This window comes from Eretmochelys imbricata, chromosome 8 (assembly GCF_965152235.1).
Source record: "Eretmochelys imbricata isolate rEreImb1 chromosome 8, rEreImb1.hap1, whole genome shotgun sequence".
Taxonomy (NCBI): Eukaryota; Metazoa; Chordata; order Testudines; family Cheloniidae; genus Eretmochelys; species Eretmochelys imbricata.
In genome coordinates this window covers 44,769,876-44,784,974 of record NC_135579.1, presented here as the reverse complement: position 1 = coordinate 44,784,974, position 15,099 = coordinate 44,769,876, and the positions used below count along the sequence as shown (strand labels likewise).

The 15,099-nt window shown below is 49.6% G+C and overlaps 1 protein-coding gene across 1 annotated transcript in view; it reads left to right on the top strand.

Moving 5' to 3' along the window:
• The first annotated feature begins 2,854 nt into the window (after positions 1-2,854).
• LOC144269252 (flavin-containing monooxygenase 5-like) overlaps positions 2,855-15,099 on the top strand; it is a 31,861-nt gene continuing 19,616 nt past the window's right edge. Inside the window, exons 1-4 of the mRNA XM_077824770.1 lie at positions 2,855-2,989; positions 4,684-4,872; positions 5,317-5,479; positions 6,567-6,709. Of these exons, the coding sequence (XP_077680896.1) occupies positions 2,855-2,989; positions 4,684-4,872; positions 5,317-5,479; positions 6,567-6,709 (630 nt within the window). The remainder of the gene's footprint in view (positions 2,990-4,683; positions 4,873-5,316; positions 5,480-6,566; positions 6,710-15,099) is intronic.

Below are 15,099 nucleotides of genomic sequence, written 5' to 3'. Positions count from 1 at the left end.
CTGTTGCACAGTAGTGGAGTGGGAGGACAGGTGAGGTGGCCTGGAGCTGTGGGGTTCTTTCCTCTCCTCCAGTGAGAACATCTTTATGTTACTGATGAGAGGGGACTGGGCCAAGAGCTCTGCTTGCAGCTGCGCTGGTTGGTCATTCTGCCTCAGGATGCAGGCAAGGGGTCAGGCAGCCAATCAGAGGGTGATTCCCCTGCGTCATGGCCAGACGGCACCAGCTCCAGCCAATCCTAGCAGAGTGTGGGGGTCCACGGAGAGCCCAGCTGAGCCCAGTCACTGTAGGAGGCCAGTGGCAGGGAACCAGCTGCTGCCAATGATGGTGGGGCAACTTTCCACACCTGACCCTGCCAGGATGGCATCTGTGCTGCTCCCTGCCTGTCTCAACAAGGGGAGGCTCCCAACAAGTGCACTCCCAGGGGTGACATCTCTACATAAGAACATAAAAACGGCCATACTGGGACAGACCAACCTTCCATCTAGCCCAATATCCTGTCTTCCGACAGTGGCCCATGCCAGGTGCCCCAGAGGAAATGAACAGAACAGGTAATCATCAAGTAATCCATCCCTTGTCACCCATTCCCAGCTTCTGGCAAACAGAGGCTAGGGACTCCATCCCTGCCCATCCTGGCTAGTAGCCATTGATGCACCTATCTTCCATCCTCTACAGAGCAGTCCACGGGCTGAGCTGCACATCTTGTAGTACTTCCCAGTGGGAGACTCCCTCTGATTGGCTGCTAAGCCCACTGCCCCACCTCCTGGTGAACAGCGGCCAATCAGAGCTGCTGCAGGAGGCAGGCAGAGCTCTCATGCCTCCCCTAAGGAGCCCACTGTGACATTATTGACATGAACTGTGACCATATAGATCATTGTTGCAACCAGGGTCCTATGGTTGCACCAGGTCTTGTACAGAAGAGATCAAGTGGGGTGCCTATGGAAAGGTTGTAGTTTGCTGGTTATAATTATGCTGTCTGTATGTGTGTATCATTTTTGTATTTGAAGTTATGAATATTGGCAATGCACTTGTATCTCAATGTGTTTGATTCTAAGTAGCCTTAGTGAAGCATTTGGTCAGCTTCTTGAGAAAGGACTATTCTCAGTAAGTGCCCAGTCAAGAAACACTTAACTGACAATGGACTTTGGAAGATGCCAATCCACATCTGAGCTGTCCTGGGAACGTTCAAACAAACATGTAAACAATGGGGTGTCAGCCTGCAAAAAGCTGAATCATTCATGGAGATGTGACTTGCACAGGTGGCTACAAACTCCATCTTGTTGCTGTGACTTTGCACACAAGAACAAAGGGGTTTCCACCCACAAGAGAGAGAATATAAAAGGCCCTGGAAGTCTCTCCATTTTGTCTTCAACTGGCTCAAGAGATGACTTCTCCACTCCAAAGAGATGCCTGAAAGAAACTGGAATAAAGAACAATGACTACGGGGGTGTGAGTGATTGCTGGACCCAGGCCATAAACTACAACGTTGGTCTGAAAAGGATTGGGCCCAGACTAGGAAGGAGTCCAGTCTGTGAAAAAAGCTTATTGGAACAGCTCAGAGAGTGAGACTTACCTGTATTCAGTTTCCTACTGTATTAGGTTTAGACTTGCGTGTTTTGTTTTATTTTGCTTGGTAACTTACTTTGTTCTGTCTGTTATTACTTGGAACCACTTAAATCCTACTTTTTATACTTAATAAAATCACTTTTGCTTATTAATTAACCCGGAGTAAGTAATTAATACCTGGGGGAGCAAACAGCTGTGCATATGTCTCTATCAGTGTTATAGAGGGCAGACAATTTATGAGTTTACCCTGTATAATCTTTATACAGACTAAAATTGATTTATTTGGGGTTTGGATCCCATTGGGAGCTGGGTGCCTGGGTGCTAGAGACAGGAGCATTTGCTAAGCCGTTTTCAGTTAAGTCTGCAACTTTGGGGGTGTGGGTCAGACCCTGAGTCTATGTTGCAGCAGATTAGCATATCTGGGTCAACAAGACAGAGTTCTGGAGGCCCAAACCGGCAGAGAAAATGGGCTCAGAGGTAGTCTCAGCACATCAGGTGACAGTCCCAAGGCGGTCTCTGTGACCCAAAATGTCACACCCACACTACACTCACAGGTGGGGAGGAGGAGCAGAGAGACCCAGCAGCTCTGCCCCCTGCTCCCCGTCCTGTGAGCAATAGGGATAGGACAGTGCCTGTGTCCCCACTCCTTCCCCCTTCAGCATCTGGCCTGGGCAGGCAGGGTAAAGAGCTCCCGGAGCAGCATGCAGAGCAGAGGTGAGGCTGGGGAGCAGAATTGAGTGGGACAGACTTGCTTGCAGGCTGGGGGCACAATTGATGGGAGGTCAGGGAGGTGGAACAGATCTGAGGCAGAATTGATGGGGGACTTGGAGGAGACAGGATTTCTTTGGGGGATGGGTGAAGAATTAATTGCAAGGCAGGGGGATTGGCAAATGTGAGGGGTGGTGACAGAATACTTTAAGCATGGTTAGATCGGCGAATGAGCCTTTCATGGGAAGGGTGCTCAGGGGCTGAAGTGTGGCAGGGCAGCTGCAGGAACCCTGTAAATCCTGTCTGGTAGTGTAGCAATTACTTTATTATGCAACTGAGCCAAGCTGCATTTACAGCAAGAGAGAAGCCCAGGAGTGGTCCCACCCCTGCTCTGATCCTCCCTGCCCCGGAACTCAGTGCCTCAGACAGCCCGATCAGAGAATGGCCCTGATGCAAGCTGCTTCTTCATTCGGAGCCAGCAAGTGATTGCCACTCCTTCAGCTCTGAACTGCACCAACAGGGATACGGCCTGAGGATCCCCTTCTCCCAGGTGACTGGCAAAGCACTCTGAGGCCAGACGGCATGGCACAGAAGAGGGTTGCAGTTATTGGAGCTGGCGTTTGTGGACTGAGCTCCATTAAATGCTGCTTGGACGAGGGGCTGGAGCCCATCTGCTTCGAGAGAAGCAGCGACATTGGAGGGCTCTGGAGATTTGAGGTGGGTCTGAGTTTCTCTCAGTGCTGACTCGCTTGGTGGGGTGGAAATAAAAGTGTTTCCAGTCTTTCCCCCAGGGGAACATTCTTTACGAGCATTTCTCTGCATACTCCAACCTCTGCTTAGCATCAAAACAATGCAGGGCCAGTAGCCATGTGTCAGACTCCACCACAGCCTTACTGCGCTAGGGAGCTGTACAAACATCTCCAGTGCTGTTAACACCAATGCAGCTGAGCTGCTCTTAACCCCCCTTCCCCCCCCCCCCCGAGAGCCCCAGCACAGCCGGTATAATCGGTGTGGTACTGAAAAGGGCTGTGGCAGCCAAAGCTCCACCTGCACCAGGTGCTGCTGAGCTGGTTCTAGCCATGGGGGAAGAGTTTGTAAACATACTCTTGTGTAGACAATGCTCCATGCACCTGCTACGGGCCGGACCCAAAGGCCAGTGAAGTCAACGAGAGTCTTTCCACTGACCCTGGAGGCTTTGGATCAGGCCCTTACCAATGTGTGAGGGAGTCTGCAGAGGTGTAACTAATGTGCGCCAGGCCTGAAAGAAGGTGCGAGTTGAAGGAGACCCTCTCTGGCTTTAACATACACGGTTTAACGTGTTTCTGCTGCCCCGCTCCCTGCTCAGAGCAGTTTAATTCAGCTTAGATTCTCTGATGCCCTGTTTCCTCTGAGCTTTGCCCACAGTGATGTTATGGTGAGATTTCCCTACTAGCAAATAACCTGAGGGAGTCTTAGCTAGGGCCATGTCCCCAGGGTTCTACCCCCCTCCCCGATTGTCCTGGAGTCTCCAGGAATTAAAGATTAATTTTTAATTTAAGGTTATGTCTTGTGAGGAAACCTGCAGGAATACGTCCAACCAAAACTGGCAACCCTACAAGTTCCTGTTGGGGCAGGGTCCCTGTTAATCTGGCTGGGGAGAGGTATACACTTCACGAAGTTAGGTCTTGGCTTCACAGCTGGAAAAAGTGTGCTGTTTACCTCAGAGTAACTCACTTGAGGTAATAAGACAGTGAAGACCAGGAACTTTAGTTTTCCTGAGAGGTAAACAGTCCTCTGCCCCCTCCAGCGATCGAGTTAAACTCATGGTCAAAATAACATGCCTGGTTTTCACTGAGGGTTTACCTAGAGAAAAACTCAGGTACATTAGTCTCCAGGAGGTAAAAAATTCACCTTTTTTAGTAATGAAAACAAGGCCTTTGATTCTTTCTACAGTCACTTGGTCTTGCATGTGATTTAGGTACCTGGCATAAAAGTCAAATAGTTAAGAAAATATGTCACCTTGAGGAAGACATGGTTTATCTCAGGAAGGACTATAAACCAGTGCCAGTAATTCTATACGCTAGAAATGACTCCAGCCAGTAACCTATTTTTTATTATCCCTTCCTAAATTCACTGTGCTTTAGGTTTTCCTATGATTCTTGCAAGTTCAAGACAATCATATGATCTCCTTGTTCCTGCTGGTTTTATTTGTCATCCCCACAGGGGATTTAAAGAACATTTAAAGAAATGTCATTGTGTTCCCACTGCACCCCAGGCTAATGTCACGTGACAAAGACACTCAAAAGATGACTGTCACCTCAGCTTTTGCAAACGGAGTCAGTAATTCTGGCTATTTAACTTGCAGAGCTTTAGTTCTTTGGGAATTCACATAGTTAATGTTACACCCCATAATGTTCTCCTGCTCCCTGCAGGAGAATCCCGAAGAGGGCAGGGCCAGCATCTACAAATCTGTCATCATCAACACCTCCAAGGAGATGATGTGCTTCAGTGACTTCCCCATCCCGGCCGATTTCCCCAACTACATGCACCACTCCAAAGTCATGGAGTATTTCCGCATGTACGCCGAGCACTTCGACCTTCTGAAATACATCCGCTTCAAGGTGAGGAGAGCTGGCCCAGCGAGCAGGAGTAGGAGAGAGAGAGTGAGAGAGAGTGTGTGCATGCACAGGTGTGCAAGATCTCGGTGAAAGAATTCCGCCCCCCATAAGGAAACATCTCACACTCATGGAACAGGGAGAACCAGAGGGGCTGTTCTGGGACCTCCTTTCATCTGGGGGCTGCCTGGCGGAAGTTACGGCCCAGCTCCCAGGAGCCGCTGCAGCCCCATTCTCTGTGGGAGCCAGTGAGCGCGCAGAGGCTGTGAGGCAAAACCTAACAGAGCCCAGCTGGCCTCTTGCTGCTGCTCCCAGCTGTGTGCTGACCTCGTGTTGCCTGGCTGGGTTGCTGAATCAGGCATAGGGAGGAGGTTAGTGTCAGGGACTCCATTCCGAGGGAATGGATGAAATTCGCTGGTACCAGCTCTGTGAGTGCCCTTTTTCTTCCAGACCACAGTGGTCAGTGTGACAAAGAGCCCGGATTTCTCCACCACGGGCCAATGGGACGTTGTCACGGAGACTGAGGGGAAGCAGGAGTCAGCCATCTTCGATGGGGTCATGGTTTGCACCGGCCATCACACCAACGCCCATCTGCCACTGGACTCCTTCCCAGGTAGGACGCGGAGTGCAAAGCTAATACTAAACCCTTTGTGTCTCTCTGCATCTCCATATATTATGTTCTAGTTCCAGCCTCTCCATCCCCTCACGTGGCCTGGGACCCAGAGGGCTTTCCTGATGGAGAAGGTAGCAGATCTGCAGAGGCTCCTAGTGGATACCCTGTTCTGTGCTGGAGGCCTGGACTCTGGAGGCAGCATTTACAAGAGCACTCAGCATTAGAGCTGGTCAAAACTCAGAATTTCCATTTCACAAGAGATTTTGAAAATTAATAGTTTCACATTTCAATTATGACACAAACTGAAGGCTTTGTGATCAAAGAAATAAGGTATTTCAATCATTACTAAATAGTACCTGCCCTTACCAATTTTAAAACTAACAGATTAAATGAAAATCAAGTATTTCAACTGTGATGTTCTATTATGCAATATTACTATTGAGAATTTATGAAGTAAAGTAAAAATAATAAAATGAAAAAATGAAAAATAATAAGTTAAAAATTTGAAATGAAATTTCCAAGTTCTGAAACAAAAGTTCCTTGGTATACATGGTCACAAGGGTTAAAATGAAGATGGGGCTTGCAGAGGTTATGAGCAAGGAAAAGCACATCCAGAGCCAAATCCAGCTGCATATTAGACCCCCAGAGGAGTGTCATCAACAGCTCAGTTTCCTTGTGCAGTACAGCTTTAAAGGTAACCTATAAAAGGGGAGGGGAAAACTTGACTTCTGCCCTAGTTTGCTTCATTTAATTTAAAGTCCTGAAACGCTTTTTAAAGATTTTTTTTTCTGCTTGTCACTTGCATTGGAAATCAAGGGGTCCCTGTCTACTCCTGGGGGCTGGAGAACAAGCAGGATGATGACATCACATGTACCAAGGATGTGGACCTTGAGTCCACTGAGAGGAAAGGGATTTGTACTCAGTTTTACACAATCATGGATTATCTAACTGCTGTGTGTAACTCCTGCCCAAGGCGCAAGGAATGCTGCAGACCCTTGCAGTCCTGCTATTCTCTTGAATCTTGGACCCCCAGGACAATGCAGGAGGCATGGGGCACACCCACAGCTGCTCCGCTCCTTCTTTGCAGGGATCGAAAAGTTCAGAGGCCGCTACTTCCACAGCCGCGATTACAAGAAGCCCCAGGAGTTCTCGGGGAAGAGAGTCATTGTGATCGGCGTTGGCAATTCAGGAACGGACCTGGCAGTGGAGCTCAGCCACACCGCAGCTCAGGTTTGTTTTAGGGAATTATTTTGCACCACGGAACAGTCAGAATGTTGTGGCTTATCACTGTGTGATTTCTGCTGACTCATCAGCTGAGTGCTTTTTTTTCCCCCCTCATGTCTACACTTCCACTCCAGAGTGCAGCCATACTCGGGGCCCCATTCCCCTCTCCAATCCACACTGGGGGAATCTTCCACTTCCTGTGTTTGACCCCCATGTGGAATTCCCATGGATTTCAACAGTGTGCCGGCAGACTGAGCAATAGAAGGGGGCAGTGAAAAATGGGGAGCAGATCTGGATGGCCCACCTATTGCCGGCACCCAGTGCCGAGAGGCAAAACAACAGCAGGGGTCGGTTCGCTACCCGGTGTGCTTCACCCAATAATCACAACGGGGTGGAGAAGCAGAAAAGTTTATTTGAAGCTTCAAAAAGGTACAGGGAGAATAGAATCTCAAATCCTGCACACAGAGCAGGAAGTTACACAGGCTTTTATACATCCTTTCTTCAGCATACTTATCCAATAGCAAGCTGCCCTAAGTATCCATATAGCCAGTCAATCCAGTTACCAGCTAGTTCCCTTGTTTTTTGTATCATTTGTTAAACTATACATAAAGCTGCTTTATTCAGCATTTTTCTTCCATATCTGCCCTGTTTGGCCTTGTTTAGTTTCAGGCAGTCTGACTCTGCAACATATTGTTGCAGATCCTCAGCATAACTGCTGTGAGTGCCTCCAGGCGGGGGGGCCAAGGACACTTGGGCCTAGTGCGAGGGGGCTTCATCGACACTCGTGGTCTTCCATCCCCTCGAGTTACCTAGTGGCCATGCCCCAGTGTCCCCAACCACTCCTTCCTTTGAGAACACTCAACAGCCTTGGCTCTGAGTTTTCTCACTTGGGCTACTTATTTCTTTACAATAGGACTTTGCATAAGCACTTTGTGATAGCCCTGAAGAGAATGACTTATTAACTTTTGCAAAAGGGCCCTGACACATGATACTGCACAGCATAATACCATTAATACAAGCAATACTGGAAAGAGAAATTTCAATAACAGGCTAAACAAACCACCAAGCCAAGAAGACAAACCCCAGCCTGAAAACAAGGTTTGCAACCAATTGCTCTCTGGGGCAGTGTAGACAACCTGTGCTCCGGCTTGGGCATGGGCCTCAACCTGTACCACCTTTTCATAGATTTCATATACACAACATCAGGGCCCGACGAGGGCACAAACCTCCCCTTGGGATGCCAAGAGATAGTCCAAAGCCAGCCTGTTTTGGAGGGAAAACGTCCTGAGCTGCTGTACCTCTTTATTTAATGTTTTTACTGCTGACCCTAAATCACTAACTGAGTCCTCTAACTCTAGGGCCACTTTCTCAAGTACCATTTGCAGCCTTACAGCCTTATAGCGGCCTATGCATGCCATGGCTGGCCCGGTAAACAGTGGCACTATTCCCAGTACAGAGCACCCTTCAAGCTTCTCAGTTGAGAGGGAATTCTTCATATTGCCCTCCAATGCCGTAGTCAGTCGCTGCAGGGTCTTTTCTCGTGACTCAACAGAGGTATCTCGGGCATTTCTAATCTTTCCTTTGGGCAGTGTGGCAGTTATGGAAAGATGAGGAACTCCATGAGCTATATAACAGCTACCTGTCCAGTTGGCTGACAGCACCTTTTAAGCCTTTCGGCCCGCATACAAAATAGTGACCCTGTAGGGCCCAGTAAGGACTGTTTCTTAAGGGGATTCCTGGGATATTTAAGGCTGCTTTAGCTGCTTTTCCAAACAGTTCATATGCCCCTAAGGGGGCATCCCATCCTCCTGATTGGGTACAAGTGGGGGCGTTTCTAATTGTGCTGTTCAAATTACACTCGCCATAGGGACCACTACAAACCCACCATTGGCTTGCTACATTGGAGATATTAACTGGACAGCAAGTTATATTTCCAAACCCTTTTTTTGTGGTAAGATTATTTGTAAGAGTTTCCCTAAAAGGGGAGGAACCATTACACCCACACTGTTGGCCTCCCCTTTTGGTCTTTATCCAATACTCATCAGCCCACTGTGTAATAACACAGGAGCTTTTTCCCACAGGACGCCCATAGTAATCAGATTGGTTTCGGGTAAAACATAATACTCCCTCCGTGAGTACTGCAACTGAATACTCCTGGTCCTGATAGGTGGCTTGCTGTAAAGAGGTCTTATTCCAGAACGGCGAGTCCGTTCTTTCCTGCTCTTTGGTGGCGGTTAATTCTGCTAGGGTCAGGTGCAGCATGTCAAGGGGCATTCCCGTTTTGGGGGACAGTGGGGTTGGAGCACATACCCAGCAATCAGCCTGGTTTGTTAAAGTAGCAACATGGTGCACAAGCGAAACAAAGGAGTTATGCTCCCGATATGCACAGTTTGGAAATACCAATACAGAGAATAACAATGTTACCCAATTAATTATCACCAGAGTCTTCCCAACCCAGGGTCTCCAGTACCTGGGTGGGCCCATTTTAGCGTTAAGGTGCCCGCTATTTGTGTCTTTTAAACAGTAGCTTTAGCCCAAGATCATCACTAGATGAGGAGTCAGCAGGTTGGACGGTCCACTGTTCTGCTGACGAGAGGGCGGGTACTGCCTTCAGACGAGAGTGATGGATCCAGTTCTTGTGTCCCTCGATCTTTGCCGCTGTATGGGAGACCAGGAGGACGGTATAGGGTCCTTTCCACTTTTCCTGGAGAGGCTCGTCTTTCCAGGTACGAACAAGCACAGAGTCACCGGGCTGTAAGGAGTGGATGGGAGAGTCCAGGGGGAGAGGCTGGGAATCCTTGGTATACCTGTGGAGAGACAAGAGAACAGCAGACGGGGGACAAAAAACCATTACACAACTCCCATTCCCCTGACAGAACCGGGGTGCCATTCATAGGCCATGCCCTTCCAAACATAATTTCAAAGGGACTAAGCCCTAATCTACCCTTTGGGAGAACACGGATACGGAGTAGGACGAGGGGCAAAGCATCAGGCCATCGCAGTGAGGCTTCTTGGCACACTTTTGAGAGATGCTGTTTAAGGGTCTGATTGGTACGCTCCACTACACCACTGGCTTGCGGTCTCCAGGGCGTATGGAGTTTCCAGGGGATCTGTAAGGCATGTGAGATGCTTAGAATGATTTTTGACGTGAAGTGTGTCCCGTTGTCAGATTCCATCCACAGAGGGAGTCCAAAGCGAGGAATGATCTCCTTAACAAACTTGAGGGCCACTGTTCTGGTAGTGCAATTATGGCATGGGAAGGCTTCTGGCCATCCGCTGAACTGATCCACTATGACAAGGAGATATTTGAACCCTTGGGTCCGGGGAAACTCAGTAAAATCTATTTGCCACACTTGTCCGGGGCCCGGAGTGGGTTCTAGGGCAGCTGGTGGCACAGGATGTCCCGGTCGGGGGTTATTCTTTTGGCAGACTAAGCAGTCCGCTTGTACCTGGGCAGCCAGGGGTCGGAGTGCGGAAGTGATAAAGTATTTTCCCATTAGTTGGATAAGTGCTTCCCTGCCAGCATGAGTGGTTTGATGTAGTTTCTGCAGCATTGACCTGATCAGGCCCTTTGGTAGGAGGACCTTCCCTTCCGGGGAATGGAGCCATCCCTCCTTTTCCCGGAGACCGAGTTTGTCAGTTAGCTGTCTCTCCTCTCCAGAGTACTGAGGGGTTGGAAGCTCCCCTACTGATGGGATAAGGGCATGCATATGGGCGTTCGTAGTCTGAGGGGATGGCAGGGTGGCAGCATGCTTAGCCTCTCTATCTGCCCGGGCGTTACCTCTGGCCACATCTTGATCTTCCCTTTGATGGGCTTTACAGTGTACCACCGCCACTTCCAAGGGAAGTTGTATGGCTTCTAGGAGCCGGAGGATCTGGGGCCCGTACTTGACTGGGGAGCCTTGGGCTGTCAGCATTCCCCTTTGCTTCCATAGGCCAGCATGAGCATGCGGCACACCAAAAGCATACTTTGAATCGGTAAAAATGTTGACCCGCTTTCCTTTTGACAGTTCAAGTGCACGGGTCAGGGCTATTAGTTCGGCAAGCTGGGCAGAGGTCCCAGCAGGCAAACCTTCAGCTTCCACAGTGTCATGAAGGGTCACAACAGCATAACCCGCCCTCCTTTGCCCATCTATTACAGTACTGCTACCATCAGTGTACCACTCATAATCTGCATTTGGGAGGGGTACATCCTTTAAATCCAGACGGCTGGAGTACTGGGCATCTATGATCTCTAAACAGTCATGTTTCTGTTCCTCTGTTTCTGGCAAGAGGATGGCTGGGTTAAGGGAGGGGCAAGGCTGTAAGGTGACTTCAGAGTTCTCTAACAGCTTAGCCTGCTACCGAGCAATCCAAGCCTGGGTGAGCCAAAGCCCTCCCTTTGCATCCAATAAGGCTCGGACCATATGGGGAGTATAGATTTGCATAACCCCTCCCAATGTTAGCTTCTCGGCTTCCTCAAGCACTAGGGCAATAGCTGCGACCGCCTGTAAACATGCCGGCCAACCCTTTGCAACCTGATCCAGTTGCTTAGAAAAATAAGCCATGGGACGTCTCCACGCTCCTAACAGCTGTGTGAGCACTCCTAGGGCACCCCCTTTCGTTCATGTACATATAACTGAAACGGCTTAGAGAGATCCGGCAGGCCCAGTGCCGGGGCTTCCATCAATTTTCTTTTCAGGATTTTAAATGCCCTGTCAGCCTCTGGGGTCCAAGAGAAGGGGTCATGATCTGCTCCTTTTACACAGTCGTACGGGGTTTAGCCCACAGTCCAAACTCTGAGATCCATATCCTGCAAAAGCCTGCCATACCCAGAAATGCCCTGAGCCGCTTACGATTACTTGGGGTAGGAACTTGACAGATAGCTTCCTTTCTTTCTTTTTTTTTTCTCGCTTGAAAGCTGACGCTCCCCTTGCCTTAGCTGTAACCTGATCCCTCTACCTCAGACAACAGAGTTCTCAGGAGGATATTACAGTTGTCCCAATCCAGCTTGTGACTACTGAGGCACCCCTCAAAGACTGAAATAAACCTGCTTGGGTTCATGGAGAATTCCCCAGCTTGTGTTTTAAAAGCTGCTAAGTCTATTGGATTGAATGGCACATGGGTGTAAACTTGCATAGTGGTAGCCTGACATACCTCTGCCCCTGGGCAAGCAACAACAGTCTCGGTAAGCAAAGGATAGAGTCCCACCGAGGAGGCAATCTCTGTAACCCGAGGCATCCTACCCTTATAAGGTGGGGGTGTGGGGGCCGAAGGGGACACCGGCTCTGCCATTACAGTGGGGGTGGGGGTCTGGGGACTAACATTAGCTACTACCGAACCAGTCAGAGTAAAATTACAGCTCTGCAGAATTACAACTCTGTTCTATCTCTTAAAGCCATAAACGCTTGTGCATACAAATGTTTATTCCATTTACCCATTCACTGACAAAACAAAACTAATTGGAGGATCATGTTGTAATTAATTGACCCTCCTGGTGGCCACCACTCCTGGTCCTCTAGTTGATATTGAGGCCAGTCAACTGTACAGAATCGTTTTAATTGGCTCCTAGTCATCGGATCTGCACCAAATACCTTCCAGTTTGCTAGAATGCACTCTAGGGGCGTACACCATGCCCTAACCCCCGAGCTCTGTCCCTGTCCCATACCTACAGGGTAACTCTGGGTGTCCCCAGGTTCCAACAGAGCATACAATCGGGATTTCAAAAGGTTCCTACCTTATCCAAGGGACCGGTTCCTCACCATCGTCCGCAGCTGCTTCTCCCCTATGTCCAAGGGACTGGTTCCTCACCATCGTCCACAGCTGCTTCTCCACTATATGAGTGCGTTGCACCGTTGTGCCCTCCGGGGTCGATCAAATCGCATCTCCTCCGAGGCCCCCAATGAAGTCACCGGTGCGTGCTGGGCGTCGGTTCTCGCCACAATCCTCGACCTCCAGGAGGGGTCCGGGCAAGGCTAAATAGCAGCCTCGTCGCCCACCCAGGGACGCCAAAAGCTGTTGCCAGCACCCAGTGCCGAGAGGCAAAACAACAGCAGGGGTTGGTTTGCTACCCAGTGTGCTTCACCCAATAATCACAACGGGGTGGAGAAGCAGAAAAGTTTATTTGAAGCTTCAAAAAGGTACAGGGAGAATAGAATCTCAAATCCTGCACACAGAGCAGGAAGTTACACAGGCTTTTATACATCCTTTCTTCAGCATACTTATCCAATAGCAAGCTGCCCTAAGTATCCATATAGCCAGTCAATCCAGTTACCAGCTAGTTCTCTTGTTTTTTGTATCATTTGTTAAACTATACATAAAGCTGCTTTATTCAGCATTTTTCTTCCATATCTGCCCTGTTTGGCCTTGTTTAGTTTCAGGCAGTCTGACTCTGCAACATATTGTTGCAGATCCTCAGCGTAACTGCTGTGAGTGCCTCCAGGCGGGGGGACCAAGGACACTTGGGCCTAGTACGCAGAGCTGCTGCAAATGCCTCCAGGCAGGGGGGCCAAGGACACTTGGGCCTAGTGCGAGGGGGCTTCATCGATACTCGTGGTCTTCCATCCCCTTGAGTTACCTAGTGGCCATGCCCCAGTGTCCCCAACACACCCATGCAGACTTGCTCAATCTGCTATGCATCAAAGTTCGTACCCGCTCTGCTTTGCCTAGGGAGCCTGTCAGAGACATCAGGCCTATAGCACATGCTGGGGGAATGCTGAATTGAGAACCCACACCGGCTGTGTTACCATCTGTTAAAACACTCCGCAACCTAAGTGAGCAAGGCCAGCAAGCCTCTGAGTCGATGTTGCTCCCAACAAACAGCCATTGAATTCCAGTACTACAGGGGATAGAGCGTGTGCCCCAGACACAGTTCATATCACTCACCCTCTTTTTGATCTGCAGGCACTTTATGGCAACTAGGGAGAAGACACAGGCATTTCCCTACAGCTATAGGCATTTGCTCACAAGTACATGCTTATGCTTATGACATGGTTTGTCTGGGCAAATGCCTGCCTCTAAGGGCATGGCTACACTTGCAGATGTAGAGCGCTCTGAGTTAAACCAGCCCTCGGACAGCGCAGCAGGGAAAGTGTTGCAATGTGTTCACACTGACAGCTGCAAGCGCACTGGCGTGGCCACATTTGCGGCACTTGCAGCGGCATTGGGAGCGGTGCATTATGGGCAGCTATCCCACGGAGCACCTCTTCCCAGTCTGGCGCTGTGGCTTGTGGGAAGGAGGCGGGTGGGTGCAGGGCATTCTGGGTCCTTTCCCAATGCCCTGTGATGCATCGCTTCGCATCCTAACAATCCCTGTGCTTCCATCCACATTTGGCGCCATCTTTCAACATGTTTTGTACTGCGCACTCTGTCTTCCCTTTCGGTCTGTGGGAATGGATCCTGAACTGCTGAGGAATATGCTGATGAGTCTCACCAGCACATCACGAATTGCAGTCAACTTATTCCTTAAGCTACAAACTGACAGTGAGGAGTCCGACGATGATGTCAACTCACATGACAAGAGATTGCTTGTGGCATTCATAGACATGCTCGCCACCGTGGAACGCCACTTTTGGGCTCAGGAAACGAGCACTGAGTGGTGCAATCACATCATCACACAAATCTGGGATGACGAGCAGTGGCTGCAGAACTTTTGGATGAGAAAAGCCACTTTCATGGGACTGTGTGCTGAGCTCAGCCCCACACTCCAGCGCAAGGACACGAGATTGAGAGCTGCCTTGCTGGTGCAGAAGCAGGTGGCTATTGCAATTTGGAAGCTGGCAACTCCAGACAGCTACCAATCGGTCACTAACCAGTTTGGAGTGGGAAAGTCGACAGTTGGAGTCGTGTTGATGCAAGTTTGCAGGGCCATTAATCGCATCCTGCTCAGAAGAACCGTGACTCTGGGTAACGTGGGTGACATTGTGGCTGGCTTTGCACAAATGGGTTTCCCTAACTGTGGAGGGGCGATAGACGGCATGCATATTCCAATTCTGGCACCAGCCCACCTAGCCTCCGAGTACATAAATCGGAAAGGGTGTTTCTCTATGGTTCTCCAGGCACTTATGGATCACCGTGGGCATTTCACTGACATTAAAGCAGGCTCATCCGGAAAGGCGCATGCTGCACGCATCTTTCGGAACACTGGCCTGTTCAGGAAGCTACAAGTCGGGACTTTCTTCCCAGACCAGAAGATCACCGTAGGGGAAGTCGAAATGTCCACTGTGATCCTTGGAGACCCGGCTTACCCTTTAATGCCGTGGCTCATGAAATCCTCCCTACACAGGGAGCCTTGACAGCAGCAAGGAGCAGTTCAACAACAGGCTGAGCAAATGCAGAATGACTGTGGAGCATGCTTTTGGCCATTTAAAGGACTACTAGCACTGTCTGTATGGGAAGCTGGACCTGGCCCATGACAA